This window comes from Patagioenas fasciata, unplaced genomic scaffold, assembly GCF_037038585.1.
Source record: "Patagioenas fasciata isolate bPatFas1 unplaced genomic scaffold, bPatFas1.hap1 Unplaced_17, whole genome shotgun sequence".
Classification (NCBI taxonomy): Eukaryota; Metazoa; Chordata; class Aves; order Columbiformes; family Columbidae; genus Patagioenas; species Patagioenas fasciata.
The window spans coordinates 847,962-867,314 of NW_027288588.1; the positions used below are offsets into that span (position 1 = coordinate 847,962).

General features: G+C 57.9%; 1 protein-coding gene across 1 annotated transcript; it reads right to left on the reverse strand.

Moving 5' to 3' along the window:
- Positions 1–236: 236 nt before the first annotated feature.
- Positions 237–5,999, reverse strand: LOC139826777 (maestro heat-like repeat family member 5). The gene is made up of 14 exons (XM_071803167.1): positions 5,939–5,999; positions 4,886–4,965; positions 4,563–4,688; positions 4,342–4,421; positions 4,107–4,227; positions 3,688–3,795; positions 3,210–3,314; positions 2,788–2,956; positions 2,248–2,417; positions 1,677–1,826; positions 1,339–1,493; positions 880–1,024; positions 645–782; positions 237–449 (listed from the first exon to the last, which is right to left on the reverse strand). Exons 1-14 carry the CDS (start codon positions 5,997–5,999, stop codon positions 237–239), a joined length of 1,821 nt encoding a protein of 606 aa, XP_071659268.1.
- Positions 6,000–19,353: the final 13,354 nt, after the last annotated feature.

Below are 19,353 nucleotides of genomic sequence, written 5' to 3' on the forward strand. Positions count from 1 at the left end.
GCCACTCAAGAGACTTGTTAAGCAGTGCCTGTGCCTCAAAGTGCTCTCCCAACCACCCAGCATCCCCCACCAGCTTCAGCAGCCATGGTGGGGAGGAGCTGTGGGAGCAGCTGGCAGGAGCAGCTGGGCTGGGCTGCAGAACCAGAAACCATCCCACAAGAGCCCCAGGGAGAAAGCAGAGGAGAAGCCCCTGCTCCGCGTGGCCGGGCTGAAGGGCAGCTGTCATTGCCCAGTTCTCATCCACTAGGCTCAGGTTTATACATCAGCCTTACGTCATCAAAGAAGGGCCGGAGAAGCTTTGCCAGCGGCACGGCAATGGGGCTGGCCTCCTCCCTCTCCAGCTGAGCCATCACGTTTCTGAAGACCACCAGAGCCTTGGTCTTGATGACATTATTGCCATACTGCAGGACCCACGACAGGTCTGGCAGCATGACCTTCATTTTTCTGGCCTGTATGAAGAAGAGAGTTTCCCTCTTGGGACCAGGTCCATGTCTGGAGAGCTCCCCAGGCAGCCAGCAGGCCCCACCATGGCAGGGAGGGCCTTTGGAGCAGGCAACCCAGCACCTGACTGCCAGCCCAGGCCAAGCCCGAACCCACTGCACCCTTGGCTGCCACCACGGCTCCCTTGGCATGACCCTACTCACCATCTCTTCTCTCTCTGACAGCGTCATCAAGCCCCTGAGCACCAGGGAGAGCACCTTTGGTCTTCGCTGCCTCAGAAACCTCATGATGAGGTACATTGGAGCAAACTCCTCATCTTGCAGGTCACTGCTGGCCAGGATCTGAAAGCAAAGCCAGCAGTGAGCGATCGGCAGAGCTGGTGGGGCTCCCTGCACCGTGCAGCTCCTGGGGCACCAGGAGCTTTATCCAGTAACTCACAGCCAAGCGAAGGATGGATGTGTCCTCCCAGCATGTATGTAAGACCCTACGGTGCCGGTCCTGGAGTTGGATGTGCAGCTCCTTCAACACGTTCTGCAGGGTCTGAGGCACGGAGAACATCACCTCCCACAGTGCCAGGGCAGTGCTGCGGGAGAGCGCTCTGTCAGCAGGGCAGCCTGGGCCACAGCAGCGTGGCCGGGCTCAGCGCTGCAGGATGGTGGGGATGCCCTGGGCAGCAGCAGAGGCTGAGCTGGTGCTCCTGTGGGGCTGGCAGGAGCGCAGTGGGGGGCTCTGGCCTGGCTTGCTCAGCTGTGGCTGCCGCGGACCTGGCTGACCCCCAGCGCTGGGAAGCGTGGTGGGATGGAGGGTCCTGCTCCTTGGGGGTGTCCTGCAGGATTTATTGGCTCTGTGTCCCTCTCCCCACAGGGAACAAGCCCTCATGGCTTTTGGGGCCAGTACCTGTCTGCTGGTGGTGCGATTGTCAGCAGCGTGGACACCACCTCCCCAGGGCACTTGTCAGCCATCCAGACAATTAGGGACACCACTCTCTGCCGGGCTGGGGCCGTGTTGATGCACCCCAGGGTTTTGTGGATGCAGCTCGTGATCTTTGGCACCTGGAGGAGACACAGGTGAGGATGGTGCTGCCACTGGAGTGCAGCCATTTCCTCACTGCCCTTCCCATCCCTCTCTGTCGCCTTCATGTGGCTTCACTTTACTGGGATTTGGGAGGAAGAGATGGAAGGACGGAGAACAAGGTCTGACAGGGCCGAAGGGCAATCCAGCCAAAGGCCACTTACATCCACCAGCCAGAAATCGCAGTCTCTCTTGACCACGTCCAGCATGTTTCTGGCGGCCTTCTTGTCAAAGGTGCTGGAGTCGGTCAGTGCCTCGATGAACACCAGGACCATGTCTGTTCTCTCGGAAGGCTGGAGGTATTCTGCAAAGAGCTAAGGGAGGAAGGGAGGCAGCGAAGCCAAGTCACACCGAGTGCCCTGGTGCTGCTGCTTCGCCGGGCGGTGCCAGCAGCCCTGCAGAGACGCCCGGCGGTGCTGTGAGTGCTGCGGCAAAGCTGGCAGCAGGGGCGGCAGGGACTGCTGGGGAGGAGGAGGAGAGAGGCCCGGAGTGAGGGGAGAGGGTTGGAGTCATGGGCAGAGGGTGCTGGTCCTGCCGTGAACCAGGGCTGGCTGGTGGCCAGCAGGACTGGGGCTGCTGCTGGGACACTGGAGAGCAGCCCTCGCATGGTCCCTGCTCGGGGACAGCAGGAACCCTCTCAGCAGGGATAGGGAGGCCACAGCAGCCCCCTGAGTTTGGAGGCCTTTGCTCTCACAAGTCCCCTGCTGGTGCCACAGCAAGGGGGGAGCTCATTACCTTGGTAATGTGAGGAGCGCTGGACGAAGAGATCAAGGAGGCAACCTTGGCTTCCCAGTCCTCCTGGAGCTGTGCATTCCCCTCTGGCAGCGTCACACCTAAAAAGCAGGGAAATACAGAAGAGCTGGTGAGACACAGCAGCTTCGCCAGTACCGGACAGAGCTTTGAACCTGGAATGCCCAAGCAGGGAGGTTATGACCAACAGTCAGGGGAGGAGGTGGTGGAGAGCAGTGCCACGGAAAGGCTGACCCTCCTCCAGTGCACATGTGCGAATGCTTCTGGCCCTGGAAACTCCAAGACCCTAGAGCTCTGCATGCAGTGCCACAGTTCAGTCCCCCATGGCTGGAATAGCAGTGATGTGGGGGACGTCTCGCACGGCTGCAGTGCTGCGGGTCAGGAGCAGAGGAGGGACAGTGCTGGTGACATGGTGTTGTCCCCAGCAAGCAGCAGAAGAGTCCATCACAACACCCAGGAAGACAAGCAGAGGTGCTGGCTGATGTGGCTGTGCAGAGGGATGTATCCCACCACAGCTTCTCTTACAGTGTTGCTGACGCTTGAATTGGAAGAGGAAACAGAGAGTGTCCAAAGCCAAGCAGTTGGTCTCTTCTTCCTTGAATGACAGGAATAGGAGGAGATGTCCTAGCAGCTGTCCGAGGATTGGCATCTGGATCTCAGCACCGGAAACATCTCTGTCCTCATTCGGATCAGCCTGGACAAGGGCAAAGGAAGTGCAGAAGGGCTGAGGGTATGTGGGGCCAAAGCCCTGAACCCAAGAATGTGCCCAGGGCTGGATCGAGGGTGGTCAGAGCTTTGCAGGGCCCTGCAGACCCCAATCCCAGAACAGCCCCATGCGGGCAGAGCTGCCAGACCTGGGCTCCTTCGGTGCTCCTTGGGCAGTCCTGGCCAACACAGGGCTGGGGCAGAGCTGGGTCCTGGCAGAGCAGGGAGTGCCTGGTCCTTACCTTCAGTGAGGAGTAGTTGGCCAGCAAGAAGCTCAGCAGCCTCATCCTGCCCACAGCCCTCTCCCGCACAGATGCCCTCTCAGAGGTGCTGAAGGTCAAGAGCATCTGGGAAGAGAGAAGCTGCTGGTGAGCCCTGGGAGCAGCCACCGCTCCAGCAGAAGCAGCACTGCTCAAGTCCAGGCTTGGACTGGCCTAGTCTATTAAGGCTTCCTATGATCTGGAACAAAGCCTGTAATGGGCTTCCTGTCCTCTGGCAGGCTTGGGACAAACGCCCCGGGCCAGCCCTGTGGCCAGGCAGGAAGGCGGATGCCACCCTCTGCGGCCACTGTGCTGCGGAAGAGCCTGGTGGGCAGCCCCTGGCTCCCCAAGGAGGTGGGCACCCTCCCGGCAGCGCTCTCTGCACGGCACGGGTGGGACTGTCACCTCCAGAGTGGACACCCCGTCCCCCAGGGCGAGGAACAGCCCTGGTGAAGCCCACTCTTTGCACACGCCAGACCTGGAAGATATCCTGCATCTTCTCACTGACTTGAGAGGCAGGAGAGTTGAGCACCAACGCCACAAGCATGCTGTCCACAGCCTTCATGGTCTGCAAGGAAGACAATGAGTTATGGCCACGTTTCCTGCCATCCCCCTCACCCCAAGAGACTGATCTGAAGTCCCAGCACCAAGGGAGGACTCGTGCGCTGCTTCACGGTGCCTGGGAGAGACCCAGGGGCAAATAATCTGCTGCTGTCAGAGCAGCCCATGGCACTGGATGAGGCCAGGCCCACGGGAACGGGGGAAGGGACAACAGTGGGAAAGCAAAGCCTGTCTGGGATCTCTGGTCATAGCGCAGCACGGGGTGACCAGAGAGCAGCCCAGAGGGACTGGGGCTCCTGTAGCTCCCCCAGCACTTACCATGAAGTAGAGGTAAGGTTTCAGGTCCCTCATTTCCTCTTTTGGAGGAAGCATGAAGACGCTGGAGAAGCAGGCCTGGATGTGGCTCCTATCTTTGCCTTCCAGCACCTCCTCCACGAAGCTACAAAGAGAGAGGGGCCAGTAGGACATGGGTGCTGGGAGCAGTGCCTGGAGGTCTCGTACAGGTGGACACGGGGCTCTGGGGCAGGAGTCCCCAGGAAGGATGGACAGGTACCTCATGTCGGCCATGGCAAATGCGGCAATCCGCTGCACCACTGTGGGCAGTTGGTCCCTGGGCTCCTCTTCCAGCAGCACCTGCAGAGCACAGCCGGGATGGGACCTGGCAGCTGCCAGCACCCAGTGCCACCAGCCCCCGGCCCTGCCCAGCACTGTCCTCACAGGTGCCGGTGCCGGGGGCATTGCTCACTTCCCCAGCGCTGCCGGGTATCCCCTCACCTCGATATTCTCTACCAGCTCGTATCTCTGGCAGAAGAGGTCTAGGCCCTGGGACAAGTCGTTGTATGCTGCATCTCTGAAGATCATGGCAATGCATTTAAGGAACTCCATCTTCTGTTCCTCGTCCTGGCAGCCAGGGGACAGAGAGACAAACGGGAAGCATGAGATGAGGACTCGCGGCCAGCGGCACCGCAGCATGGGGTGCAGTGCCCATTAGAGACCTGGGAGCAGCAGCTCTGCCCAGCCAGCGCCCTCCAGCACCCCGCAGCAGAGCCCCTGCCAGCAGACGCCGGCACAGCCGCCTTCCAAAGGGTCGCGGTTACCTTGTCTGGGCTGCTGAAAAGGGACACTATGGAGTCCACATGTTCTGGTTCCACCTCATATGCGGGTAACGAATCGGCATCTAATAGAGGAGGAGAGCAGGGAGGGCTGCACAGAGGGTTTGCAGGCAAGAGAGAGCAGAGGAAGGAGCTCTGCCCCATGTCCATCCCAGTGCCCGCTGCCCCGGCACAGCCTCCCTGTGCGTGTGGGGGCTGGAGGGTGCCCAGCAGAGGGGCTGCGATGCTGGAGCCAGGCAGGATGGGGAAAGCCCCCAGTGCAGCGGGTGAGGAACTCGCTTCAGACAGGCAGGAAAGGTCCCCATCCCGCAGCACGGTGCCTCCTGCCCGCCCAGCTGCCTCTCGCTGCCCGTGCCCTGCAGCAGGAGCTGGGTCCCCTCTGCCCGCAGAGGCTGTGCTGGGGCCGGCGCCCAGCTCGGAGCAGCCCTGGGCTTCAGGCAGCATCATCACCACCCATGGGAACCCCTGCCAGCGTGTGGGGAAACGTGATTTTGGTGTGGAGCGGGGAGCGATCGCAGGGCCCCACCCTGCCCATACAATCAGGGCCCCTCACTCACCGATCTGCAGTGGCTGGACCGCATCCACCTGGTTGGGCTGCGGTGGAGATCTGACCTCCTGGGGATCCCCAGCCTCCTCCTGCCAGGCCACCCGGGGGCGGCTGGGGGGTCTCTCCTGCCAGGCCAGCCTAGGTCGGATGGGGGGTCTCTCCGCCATTTTTCAGTCAATGGGGAAGGACTACGGATGAAGAAGGCGGACGCTTCGGCAAACGCCTCGGTGCTGCAGCTCTGCCAGAGGCAGCGGTGAAAGGTGTGGGCTGCTCTCGTGTGCTCCTCGTCGGGGAAAGACGGGAGCTGAGCTCAGGATCTCCCTGCTCCAAGTCTGCCGGGGGCAGCAGAGTCTGCCGGGGCAGCTAGAGCTGGGTTGTGGTTGGGCTCGATGATCTTAAGGGTCGCTTCCAACCAAGAAGATTCTCTGATTCTCTGATTCTCTGAGAGACGTGGGCTACGCTCGGGGCTCTCGCCAGCTCCGTGCTCGCACCCTGTCCCGTCACCGTCCTGTCGGACAGCGTGGGCTGGGCCCGCAGCGGCGCTGAGCACATGCGGGGCAGTGGGTGTCACCAAGTGACGTCACAAAGGGCCCCACTGTGACCCTGTGCCTGGGCAGGGAGGGTCAGGATGTCCCTTGGGAGGCACAGGCCAGCTCAGCCCTGGGCACCTGGCTGCTGAGTTTCCATCCCAGTTTCTAAAAGCTCCAGCACCCATTGCTCTGAGCAAAGTCTTGAACAGTCTGCTGCACCGCTCCATGTTCCCAGCGGCTGGTGCATGATGGGGGTGTCACAGACACACTCAATGCCACGCTCCTTGCTCCAGGCGCCTATGGGGATGTTGCGGAAAGGATCCCGCTATCTGGCTCTGTTCTCTCTGGGCTGCCAGGGGTGGCAGATGCACTCGATCCCCCAGTCACCCCCAGCCAAACCAGAGCAGTTTGGTCCAGGCTCCAGAGGAGGGAAGGGGCTGAGCCGTAACCAGGCCAAGAACTCCTGCCAGGAGACCCACGGGGAAGCAGAAGAGCAGATGAGCACTGGTGATTTGTGAGCGCATGAGTCTCAGACACACTTTTCTTACTGTGCGTAACGTGACTGCGAGCCTATCACTTCACTCCATAAATACGACAGCCTGGATGAGCCCACTGTGAGCTCTCCCTGAGTGTCAGAGCCTGGCCCAGGCTGCCCAGGGAGGTTGTGGAGTCTCCTTCCCTGCAGACATTCAAACCCGCCTGGACATGTTCCTGTGCGACCTCTCCTAGGCGTTCCTGCTCCAGCAGGGGGATTGGACTAGATGATCTTTTGAGGTCCCTTCCAATCCCAAACATACTGTGATACTGTGATACTGTGATAAATAAGTGAGCTGTGTGGCAATGGTTTTGCTACTCAGAGATAAGTTTAATATTAATCATTTACCTTAAGTAGATGCACACTAAATATAATCAATTCTTTTGGGACATAAGGTGGTATGATTTTTAATATACTCTTTGCTTTTGTTACTTGGTAAGCTGGATTTGCTAAAATTTTAGGCTGCGAAGTTCTGCTCATATCTACCAAAAGCAACTACAAACTACACTGATCACTTACAAGACAAGGCCCGTATTGCACTTCACCGAGAAGAAAGGAATTTGCGTCCAGGCAAAACAGCACCTGCAAGGCTATGGACAATAAACAACGTCTACAGCTCAACACAGCAAAGCCCACGTGGAATCAGAGAAGTTTGCCACTGGAGCTTTAAACAGGGACTGCAGGGCGAACGGTTATCAGGGAGAGAAGAATCCTGACCGTGTGCTCCGTGAACGGGTACAGGCACCTGCAGAGAAGGTCAGCAGCACTGGGCTTGGCGTATTTCCCCCATTCAGTGAACGACAGAGTGAACCTGCCATGGAATTCACAGTATCACAGTATCACAGTGTGTTTGGGATTGGAAGGGACCTCAAAAGATCATCCAGTCCAATCCCCCTGCTGGAGCAGGAACGCCTAGGAGAGGTCGCACAGGAATGTGTCCAGGCGGGTTTGAATGTCTGCAGGGAAGGAGACTCCACAACCTCCCTGGGCAGCCTGGGCCAGGCTCTGACACCCTCACTGAGAAGAAGTTCTTTCTCAAATTTAAGTGGAACCTCTTGTGTTCCAGCTTGATCCCATTGCCCCTTGTCCTATCATTGTTTGCCACTGAGAAGAGCCCGGCTCCATCCTCGTGGCACTCACCCTTTATATATTTATAAACATTAATAAGGTCACCCCTCAGTCTCCTCTTCTCCAAACTAAAGAGCCCCAGCTCCCTCAGCCTTTCTTCATAAGGGAGGTGCTCCACTCCCTTCAGCATCTTTGTTGCCCTATGCTGGACCCTCTCCAGCAGTTCCCTGTCCTTCTGGAACTGAGGGACCACAACTGGGCACAATATTCCAGGTGTGGTCTAACCAGGGTGGAGTAGAGAGGATGGAGGACCTCTCTGACCTACTGACCACCCCCCTTGTAATACACCCAAGGATGCCATTGGCCTTCCTGGCCACAAGGGCACAGTGCTGGCTCATGGTCATCCTGTTGTCCACCAGGACACCCAGGTCCCTTTCCCCTACACTGCTCTCTAATAGGTCATCCCCCAACCTATACTGGAACCTGGGGTTGTTCCTGCCCAGGTGCAGGACTCTACACTTTCCCTTGTTAAATTCCATCAGGTTATCCCCCGCCCAACTCTCCAGCCTGTCCAGGTCTCTGGATGGCAGCACAGCTTCCAGTGTCAGCCACTCCTCCCAGCTTGGTGTCATCAGCAAACTTGCTGATGGTACACTCAATTCCCTCGTCTAAATCGTTAATGAATATATTGAATAATATTGGCCCCAGTACTGACCCCTGAGGCACTCCACTAGATACTGGCCTCCAGCTGGACTCCGCACCATTGACCGCCACTCTCTGGCTTCTCTCTTTAAGCCAGTTTGCAACCCACCTCACTACTCTGTTGTCCAGACCACACCTCCTCAATTTAGCTGTGAGGATGCTGTGAGGGACTGTGTCAAAGGCTTTACTGAAGTCAAGGTAGACCACATCCACCGCTCTGCCATCATCCATCCACCTTGGTACATTCTCATAAAAAGCTACGAGGTTGGTCAAGCATGACTTCCCCTTGGTAAAGCCATGCTGACTGCCCCTAATGACCCTCTTATCCCTGATGTGCCTTGAGATGACACCAAGGATAAGCTGTTCCATTACTTTCCCAGGGACAGAGGTGAGGCTGACCGGTCTATAATTACCCGGGTCCTCCTTCTTGCCCTTTTTGAAGACTGCAGTGACATTTGCTTTCCTCCAATCCTCAGGCACCTCTCCCGTTTCCCAAGACTTGGCAAAAATGATGGAGAGCGGTCCAGCAATGACTTCAGCCAGCTCCCTCAGCACCCGTGGGTGCATCCCATCTGGACCCATGGATTTATGGATGTCCAGACTATTTAATTGTTCCCTAACCCAGTCCTCATCGACTAAAGCAAACTCCTCCATTGACCTGGCTTCATCCGGGGTCTCAGGGGTACAGGGTTCCCCAGGACAGCCTCCAGCGGAGTAGACAGAGACAAAGGTGGCATTCAGCAATTCTGCCTTCTCTGTGTCTTCTGCCACCAGGGCACCCACCTCATTCATCAGTGGGCCTACATTGCCTCTGGTATTAGTTTTATCTGCTATGTATTTGAAAAAGTTCTTCTTGCTGTCCTTGACCCCTCTCGCCAGCTGTAATTCTAAGGAGGCCTTGGCTACCCTAGCTGCCCTCCTGCATCCTCTAACAGCAGCCTTATATTCCTCCCAAGTGGCCAGCCCCTGCTTCCATGACCTGTAAACTCGCCTCTTCTGCTTGAGCATACCCAACAGACCCCTATTCAACCACGCAGGCCTCCTGGCTCCCTTCCTCGACTTCCTACGTGTGGGGATGCTCTGATCCTGAGCATGGAAGAAGCAATCTCTGAATGCAATCCAGCTCTCTTGGGCCCCTTTTCCTTCAAGCAGTCTTGCCCATGGGATTTCCCCCAGCAATTGCTTGAAAAGGCCGAAATTAGCCCTGCCAAAGTCCAGGGTTGCAATTCTACTTGCTGTTCTGTTCCTGCCACACGAGATGCTGAACTCCACCATCTCGTGGTCACTGCAACCCAGGCAGCCCTCGACCTTTACTGCTTCAACCAGACCCTCTTTGTTAGTGAGGATGAGATCCAGCAGCGCACCTCTCCTGGTGGGCTCCTCCACCATCTGCATGAGGAAGTGATCATCAATGCACTGGAGGAACCTCCTGGACTGTGGCTGGCTGGCTGAATGGTCCTTCCAGCCATTAATAAATACTGGCCATCATTAATAAATACTGATCGCCATTAATAAATACTGACCATCATTAATAAATACTGATCGCCATTAATAAATACTGACCATCATTAATAAATACTGATCCTTATTAATAAATGCTGATCACCATTAATAAATATTGATCCTTATTCATAATGCTGATCATCATTAATAAATACTGGCCATCATTAATAAATACTGATCATCATTAATAAATACCAATCGTTATTAATAAATACTGACCGTCATTAATAAATACTGATTGTCATTAATAAATACCGATCGTTACTAATAAATACTGACCACCATTAATACATACTGATCGCCATTAATAAATACTGACCATCACTAATAAATACTGATCGTTATTAATAAATGCTGATCACCATTAATAAATATCAATCCTTATTAATAATGCTGATTGTCATTAATAAATACTGACCATCATTAATAAATGCTGATTGTCCTTAATAAATACTGACCATCATTAATAACTACTGATCGTCATTAATAAATACTGACCGTTATTAATAATTACTGATCACCATTAATAAATACTGATCGTCCTTAATAAATACTGACCATCATTAATAAATCCTGATCACCATTAATAAATACTGACCATCACTAATAAATACTGATTGTTATTAACAAATACTGATCACCATTAATAAATATTGATCCTTATTAATAATGCTGATCATCATTAATAAATACTGACCATCATTAATAAATGCTGATTGTCCTTAATAAATACTGACCATCATTAATAAATACTGATTGTCATTAATAAATACTGACCATCATTAATAAATTCTGATCGTCATCAATAAATACTGACCGTTATTAATAATTACTGATCACCACTAATAAATACTGATCATCATTAATAAATACTGACCATCATTAATAAATACTGATCGTCACTAATAAATACTAGCCGTTATTAATAATTACTGATCACCATTAATAAATACTGATCATCATTAATAAATACTGACCATCATTAGTAAATACTGATCATTAGCAAATACTGAGCTCAAGGCTCAAGTTGGGCTCCAGGTCAGGCTCCAGGTCAGGCTCCAGGCTCAGGTTGGGCTCCAGGTCAGGCTCCAGGCTCACGTTGGGCTCCAGGTCGGGCTCCAGGCTCAGGTTGGGCTCCAGGTCGGGCTCCAGGCTCAGGTCGGGCTCCAGGCTCAGGTTGGGCTCCAGGTCGGGCTCCAGGCTCAGGTTGGGCTCCAGGTCAGGCTCAAGGCTCAGGTTGGGCTCCAGGCTCAGGTTGGGCTCCAGGTCGGGCTCCAGGCTCAGGTCGGGCTCCAGGCTCAGGTTGGGCTCCAGGTCGGGCTCCAGGCTCAGACTGGGCTCCAGGCTCAGGTCGGGCTCCAGGCTCAGGTTGGGCTCCAGGCTCAGGTTGGGCTCCAGGCTCAGACTGGGCTCCAGGCTCAGGTCCAGCACTTCCCCGCAGAGCAGCCCGGGGCTCTGGGCAAAGCCACGCAGCTCGTCGCCCAAGGGAAACAGGTCCATGGTCACCGGGCTCCAAACACCCCGGAGCAAAAACCAGAGCGGCCCCAGGACACCCGGGCTCCCAAAGAGCCTGGAAAAGGGACACAAAGAGTTAAATTGGGGGGAGTGAAGTGGCTGCTGATGCTGAGAAACCCCCGGGGGTTCGGGGCTGGGGGGAAAGGGGGGATCTGTATGAAAACTGCTCTGGGGAAAAGGGGGAAGGGGTTGGGCTGCATGGGAATGGGAGGAGGGACGGGAAAACGGGAGAGGGAAACGGGGGAAGAGGGAAAAGGGGGGAAAGGGGGAAAAAGGGGGGAAAGAGGGAAAAGGGGGGAAAAGGGGGGAAAGAGGGAAAAGGGGGAAAAAGCAAGGAAAGAGGGAAAAGGGGGAAAAAGGGGGGAAAGAGGGAAAAAGGGGGGAAAGAGGGAAAAAGAGGGAAAAAGCGAGGAAAGAGGGAAAAGAGGGAAAAAGGGGGGAAAGAGGGAAAAATAGGGAAAAAGCGAGGAAAGAGGGAAAGGGGGGGAAAAGGGAAGAAACAGGGATAAAGGGGGAAAAGAGGGATAAGATGGAAAGAGGGGGGAAGAGGGAAAGGGGGGAAAGAAGGGAAAAGAGGGAAGAGGGAAAAGGGGAGAAAAGGGGGGAAAGAGGAAAAAGGGGGAAAAGGGGGGAAAAGGGAAAAAGGGGGAAGAGGGGGAAGAGGGGGTGAAGAGGAAAAAGAGGGAAAAAGGGGGCAAAGAGGGATAAAGGGGAAAGAGGGAAAAGAGGGAAAAAGGGGGGAAGAGGGAAAAGGGCGGAAAGAGGGAAAAGAGGGATAAAGGGGGAAAGAGGGAAAAGGGAGAAAAGAGGGGGAAGAGGGAAAAAGGGGGGAAAGGGGGAAAAAGGGGGGAAACAGGGATAAAGGGGGAAAGAGCGAAAAGAGGAAAAAACGGTGGAAAGAGGGAAAAGAGGGAAAAAGGGGGGAAGGGAAAAAGGGGGGAAAGAGGCATAAAGGGGGAAAGAGGGAAAAGAGGGAAAAGGGGGAGGAAAGAGAGAAAAAGTCTGTGGGGGGATTGATGGCGGATCTGCCCCAGCCCCGGGGTCTCTCCTGGAGGGGAGGGACGGGCGGGCTCCAGCGGGGGTGCTGAGGAGATGAGGGGACACGAGGGGACCCGAGGGACACGAGGGGACGATGAGGGGACCCGAGGGACACGAGGGGACACGATGGGACATGAAGGGACACGAGGGACCCGACGGGACGCGATCTCCTCACCCGGTGTTTCCCGCCCCGGTGCTTCCCGCCCGCCGGCGCCGCGGCCACGCCCCCTCGCCGCCGGCCACGCCCCCTCGCCGGCGTCACGTGCCGGGAGTGTGTGGCGGGAAAAGGCGGGAGGGAGGAGAGGGAGGCGCCGCCGTTTTGGTGGAGGTTGTGAGGGGACCTGGGGGTCGGCGTGAGTGGCATTGGGGGTCGGTGTGGGGGGAGGAATTGGGGTCGGCGTGAGGGGCATTGGGGGTCGGTGTGAGGGGGGGATTTGGGGGGCAGTGTGGTGGTGGGGATTTAGGGTCGGTGTGAGGGGGGAATTGGGGGGCGGTGTGGGGGAGGAACTGAGGGTCGGTGTGAGCGGGACATTGGGGGTCGGTGTGGGGAGGAATTGAGGATCGGTGGGGGGGGCTTGGGGGGTCGGTGTGAGGGGGAATTGGGGGTCGGTGTGGGGGAAGTTGGGGGTTGGTCTGGGGAGGATTTGAGGGGTCAGTGTGGGGAGGATTTGGGGGTCGATGTGAGGGGCATTAGGGGTTGGTGTGGGGGGCAGGAACTGGGGGTCAGTGTGTGGGGGGGCATTGGGGGTCGGTGCGAGGGGGAATTAGGGTCCAGTGGGGGGGCACTGGGGGTCGGTGTTTGAGGGGGGAATTGGGGGGTCGGTGTGGGGGGGTCAGTGCAGGGGGGGCCTTGGGTGTCGGTGTGAGGGGGCATTGGGGGTCAGTCTGGGGAGGAATTGGGGGTCGGTGTGAGGGGGGGCATTGGGGTCTGGTGTGGGGGGGGGGACATTGGGGGTCGGTGTGAGGGGGAATTGGGGGTCGGTGTGGGGGGGAAGTTGGGGGTTGGTCTGGGGAGGATTTGAGGGGTCAGTCTGGGGAGGATTTGGGGGTCGATGTGAGGGGCATTAGGGGTTGGTGTGGGGGGCGTTGGGGGTCAGTGCGAGGGGGAATTAGGGTCCGGGGGGGGATTGGGGGTCGGTGTTTGAGGGGGGAACTGGGGGGTTGGTGTGCGGGGGCGGCCTTGGGGGTCGGTGTGAGGGGGCATTGGGGGTCAGTCTGGGGAGGAATTGGGGGTCGGTGGGGGGGAGCTGGGGGTCGGGGTTTGGGGGGAGCTGGGGGTCGGGTGGGGGGTGGATTGAGGGTCGGTGTGAAGGGAATGGGGGGGCCATGAGGGGAACGGAGGCGCAGAAACAACTTTACAGCCTCCGGAGCCATGAACCTCCACACCCCGCAGGGCTCCAGAGCAGCTGCGTTCGTTTCGCCGTCGGGCGCAAGGGGAGCGATGGTTCCACCCCTCGTGCGCCGCTCCGAGCGGCAGGAGCTGCGTTTAAATACAGCGAGGTGCTCGTGTCCCAACGACCCCGGAGCGCCCGCACACATCCATAACCTTTCCCGCTCATCACTGCCGTAGTCTCCGCCTGGACGCCCCCTGTTCGCCTGCGCGGCGCCACCTGGTGCTCTGGAGGAGGGGTCTTTGGATGAAGGCTCCTTCAGCTTCCTCAGGTTTGGCTCCTTGTGTTGAATGGACTGGGACCCAAGCTCCAGGTCGGTTGAACCCAGCCTGGCGCCCCCTTTTTGCTGTAAATCTCGGTTCTCTCGTCCCCTCGAGTTCACAGCTGGTGCCGTAAAACTCCTGATCCTGGCACTGCTGGGTTCTGGTTTCCTTACCATGAGTTCACCTAAAGCTCTGAACTAAGGGCTCGTGTGGCTCAGCCCTAAAGTGTTGGCTCGTTAGTGGGCACCCAATTATGTTTTGTTAACCCTTAAAATGTTCGTGCCCTCTATCAGACCCAGGAGTTCGGGCGGGGATTCAGTTCAGGAGGGACCCGGAAGTAACCCTAAGGACCCAGTAGTTGGGGGGTGTCAAGGGTTAAGATCGTGAAACTGTGGGGACCCCTAATGTCCCCAGGGGCCATTGTGACATCCTGGGGACCCCCTTTGTCCCCAGGGCCCATCGTGGCACTGAGGGGACCCCCCCCCCCCAGTCCCCAGGGCCCATTGTGGCACCATGGACACCCCCTTTGTCCCCAGGGCCCATTGTGACATCCCAGGACCCCACCTTGTCCCCAGGGTCCCTTCTGACAGGGTGGGGACCCCCCTTTCTCCCCAGGGCTCATTGTGACGTCCCAGGACCCCTTGTTGTCCCCAGTGCCCATTGTGACATCCTGGGGACCCCCCTCGTCCCCAGGGCCCATTGTGAAATCCGGGGAACCCCCTGGTCTCCAGGGCCCATAGTGGTACCGTGGGGACTCGTCCTGTCACTTGGGTCCATTGTGACACCATGGGGACCCCGCCTTTGTCCCCAGTACCCATTGTGACATCCTGGGGACCCCTTTGTCCCCGGGGCCCATTGTGACATCCTGGGGACCCCCCTTTGTCCCCAAGGCCCATTGTGACACCGTGGGGACCCCACTTCTTTCCAGGACCCATTGTGGCATTCTGGGGACTTCCTTTGTCCCCAGGGCCCATTGTGACATCCTGGAGACCCCCTTTATCCCCAGAGCTCGTTGTCGCACCATGGGGACCCCCTTTGTCACTGGGGCCCATTGTGACATCCCAGGACCCCCCATTGTCCCCAGGGCCCATTCTGACACCGTGGGGACCCCGCCTTTTCCCCAGGGCCCATTGTGACATCTCAGGACCCCCTTTGTCCCCAGGGCCCACTGTGGCACCATGGGGACCCCCTTTGTCCTCTGGGCCCATTGTGACATTCCAGGACCCCACTTTGTCCCCAGGGCCCATTGTGACACCGTGGGGACCCCCCTTGTCCCCAGGGCCCATTATGACAATTAAGGGACCCCCTTTGTCCCCAGGGCCCATTGTGACATCCCAGGACCCCCCACTGTCTCCAGGCCCCATCGTGACATCCTGGGGACCCCCCTTGTCCCCAGGGCCTATAGTGGCACTGTGGGGACTCATCACTTGGGCCCATTGTGACATCCTGGAGACCCCCCTTCATCCCCAGGGCCCATTGTGACACCGTGGAGACCCCATTTGTCACTGGGGCCCATTGTGACATCCCAGGACACCCCATTGTCCCCAGGGCCCACTGAGACATCCCGGCGACCACCCTTTGTCCCCAGGGCCCATTATGCACATTCAGGGGACACCCCTTTGTCCCCAAGGCCCATTGTGACATCCTGGGGAGACCCCATTGTCCCCAAGGCCCATTGTGGCACCATGGGGACCCCCTTTGTCCCCAGTGCCCATTGTGACATCTTAGGACCCCACTTTGTTCCCCAGGGCCCATTGTGACATCCTGGGGACCACCTGTGTCCCCAGGGCCCATTGTGACATCCCAGGAGCCACCGTTGTCCCCAGGGCCCATTGTGACATCCTGGGGACCCCCTTGTCCCCAGTGTCCATTGTGGCATCCTGGGACCCCCGTTGTCCCCAGGGCCCATTGTGGCACCATGTGGACCCCCTTTTTCCCGAGGGCCCATTATAACGTCCCAGGACCCCCCATTGTCCCCTGGGCCCATTGTGACATCCTGGGGTCCCCCTTTTGTCCCCTGGGCCCATTGTGACACTGTGGGGATCTCCTTTGTCCCCAGGGACCATTGTGACACTGTGGGGACCCCCTTTGTCCCCAGGGCCCATTGTGACATCCTGGGGAATCCCTTTGTCTCCAGGGCCCATTGTGACGTCCCAGGACCCTGCTTTGTCCCCGGGGCCCATTGTGACATCCTGGGGAACCGCTTTGTCCCCAGGACCCATTGTGACGTCCCAGGACCCCCCCTTGTCCCCAGGGCTCATTGTGATGTCCCAGGATCCCCATTGTCCCCAGAGCCCATTGTGATGTCCTGGGAACCCCCATTGTCCCCATGGCTTATTGTGACACCCTGGGACCGCCTTTGTCCCCATGTCCCATTGTGACGTCCCAGGACCCCCCATTGTCCCCAGGGACCATTGTGACATCCTGGGGACCCCCTTTGTCCCAAGACCCCATTGTGACATCCTGGGGACCCCGCCTTGTCCCCAAAGCCCATTGTGACACTATGGGGACCCTCTTTGTCCCCAGGGCCCATTGTGGCACCATGGGGACACCCTTTGTCACTGGGGCCAGTTGTGACATCCCAGGACCCCACTTTGTCCCCAGGGCTTATTGTGATACCATGGGGACCCCCCTTGTCCCCAGGGCCCATTGTGACATTCAGGGGGACTCCTCTTTGTCCCCAGGGCCTATTGTGTCATCCTGGGGATCTCCCCTTGTCTCTAGGGCCCATTGTGAGACTGTGGAAGACCCCCTTTGTCCCCAAGTCCCATTGTGACGTCCCAGGACGCCTCGTTGTCCCCAGGACCCATTGTGACTCCATGGGAACCCCCCCTTGTCCCCAGGGCCCATTGTGACATCCTGGGACCCCCCTTTGTCCCCAGTGCTCATTGTGAAATCCTGGGGACCCACTTTGTCCCCAGGGCCCATTGTGGCACCATGGGGAGCGCCTTTGTCACTGGGGACCATTGTGACATTCCAGGATTTTACTTTGTCCCCGGGGCCCATTGTGACATGCTGGGGATCCCCCTTTGTCGCCAGGGCCCACTGTGACACCGTGGGCACCCTCTTTGTCCCATGGGCCCATTGTGACCTTCAAGGGACCCCCCCATTGTCCCCGGGGCCCATTGTGACATCCTGGGTACCCGCTTTGTCCCCAAGACCCATTGTGACATCCTAGTACCCCCCGCAGTCCCCAGGGCCCATTATGACATCCTGGGGATCCCTTTGGCCCCAGGGCCCATTGTGACAGGGCGGGGATCCCCCTTGTCCCCAGGGCCCATTGTGAAACCGTGGGGACCCTCTTGTCCCCAGGGCCCATTGTGGCACCGTGGAGACCCCCCCTTTGTCTCCAGTGCCCATTGTGACATCCTGGGGACCCCCTTTGTCCCCAGTGCTCATTGTGACAGGGTGGGACCCCCCTTGTACCCAGGGCCCGTTGTGACATCCTGGGGACCCCCTTTGTCCCCAGGGCCTATTGTGACATCCTGGGGAGTCCCCTTTATCCCCAGGGCCCATTGTGACATCCTGGGGACCCCCTTTGTCCCTAGGGTTCATTGTGACATCCCAGGACCCCCATTGTCCCCAGGGCCCATTGTGAACAACCTGGGGACCCCCCTTTTTCCCCGGGCCCATTGTGGCGTCCCAGGATGCTTCGTTGTCCCCTGGGCCCATTGTGACATCCCGGGGACCCCTTTTGTCCCCAGGGTTCATTGTGACATCCTGGGGCCTCCCTTTGTCCCCAGGGCCCATTGTGACATCGCAGGAGCCCCCATTGTCCCAAGGGCACATTGTTACATCCTGGGGACCCCCTTGTCCCCAGGGCCCATCGTGGCACCGTGGGGACCCCCCCTTTGTCTCCAGTGCCCATTGTGACATCCTTGGGACCCCCCTTGTCCCCAGGACCCGTTGTGACATCTTGGGGACCCCTATGTCACCAGAGCCCATTGTGATATCCTGGGGAGCCCCCTTTGTCCCCAGGGCCCATTGTGCACATCCTGTGGACCCCTCTTTGTCCCCAGGGCCCATTGTGATATCCTGGGGAGCCCTCTTTTTCCCCAGGGCCTATTGTGACATCCTGGGGACCCCCTTTGTCCCTCGGGCCCATTGTGACATCCTGAAGACCCCCTTTGTCCCCAGGGCCTATTGTGACATCCCAGGACCCCCCCTTTTCTCCAGGGCCCATTGTGACGTCCCAGGACCCCCTATTGTCCCCAGAGCCCATTGTGACATCCCAGGACCCCCCATTGTCCCCAGGCCCCATTATACACATCCTGGGGTCCCCCTTTATCCCCAGGGCCATTGTGACACCATGGGGACCCCCTTTGTCCCCAGGGCCCATTGTGACGTCCCAGGATGCCCCATTGTCCCCTGGGCCCATTGTGAAATCATGGGGACCCCCTTTGTCCCCAGGGCCCATTGTGACACCGTGGAGACCCTCCTTGTCCTCAGGGCCCATTATGACATTCAGGGGACTCCTCTTTGTCCCCAGGGACTATTGTGACATCCTGGGGACGCCCCTTTACTCCAGGGCCCATTGTGACACCGTGGAGACCCCATTTGTCACTGGGGCCCATTGTGACATCCCAGGACACCCCATTGTCCCCAGGGCCCACTGAGACATCCCGGCGACCACCCTTTGTCCCCAGGGCCCATTATGCACATTCTGGGGACACCCCTTTGTCCCCAAGGCCCATTGTGACATCCTGGGGAGACCCCATTGTCCCCAAGGCCCATTGTGGCACCATGGGGACCCCCTTTGTCCCCAGTGCCCATTGTGACATCTTAGGACCCCACTTTGTCTCCAGGGCCCATTGTGACATCCTGGGGACCACCTGTGTCCCCAGGGCCCATTGTGACATCCCAGGAGCCACCGTTGTCCCCAGGGCCCATTGTGACATCCTGGGGACCCCCTTGTCCCCAGTGTCCATTGTGGAATCCTGGGACCCCCGTTGTCCCCAGGGCCCATTGTGGCACCATGTGGACCCCCTTTTTCCCGAGGGCCCATTATAACGTCCCAGGACCCCCCATTGTCCCCTGGGCCCATTGTGACATCCTGGGGTCCCCCTTTTGTCCCCTGGGCCCATTGTGACACTGTGGGGATCTCCTTTGTCCCCAGGGACCATTGTGACACTGTGGGGACCCCCTTTGTCCCCAGGGCCCATTGTGACATCCTGGGGAATCCCTTTGTCTCCAGGGCCCATTGTGACGTCCCAGGACCCTGCTTTGTCCCCGGGGCCCATTGTGACATCCTGGGGAACCGCTTTGTCCCCAGGACCCATTGTGATGTCCCAGGACCCCCCCTTGTCCCCAGGGCTCATTGTGATGTCCCAGGATCCCCATTGTCCCCAGAGCCCATTGTGA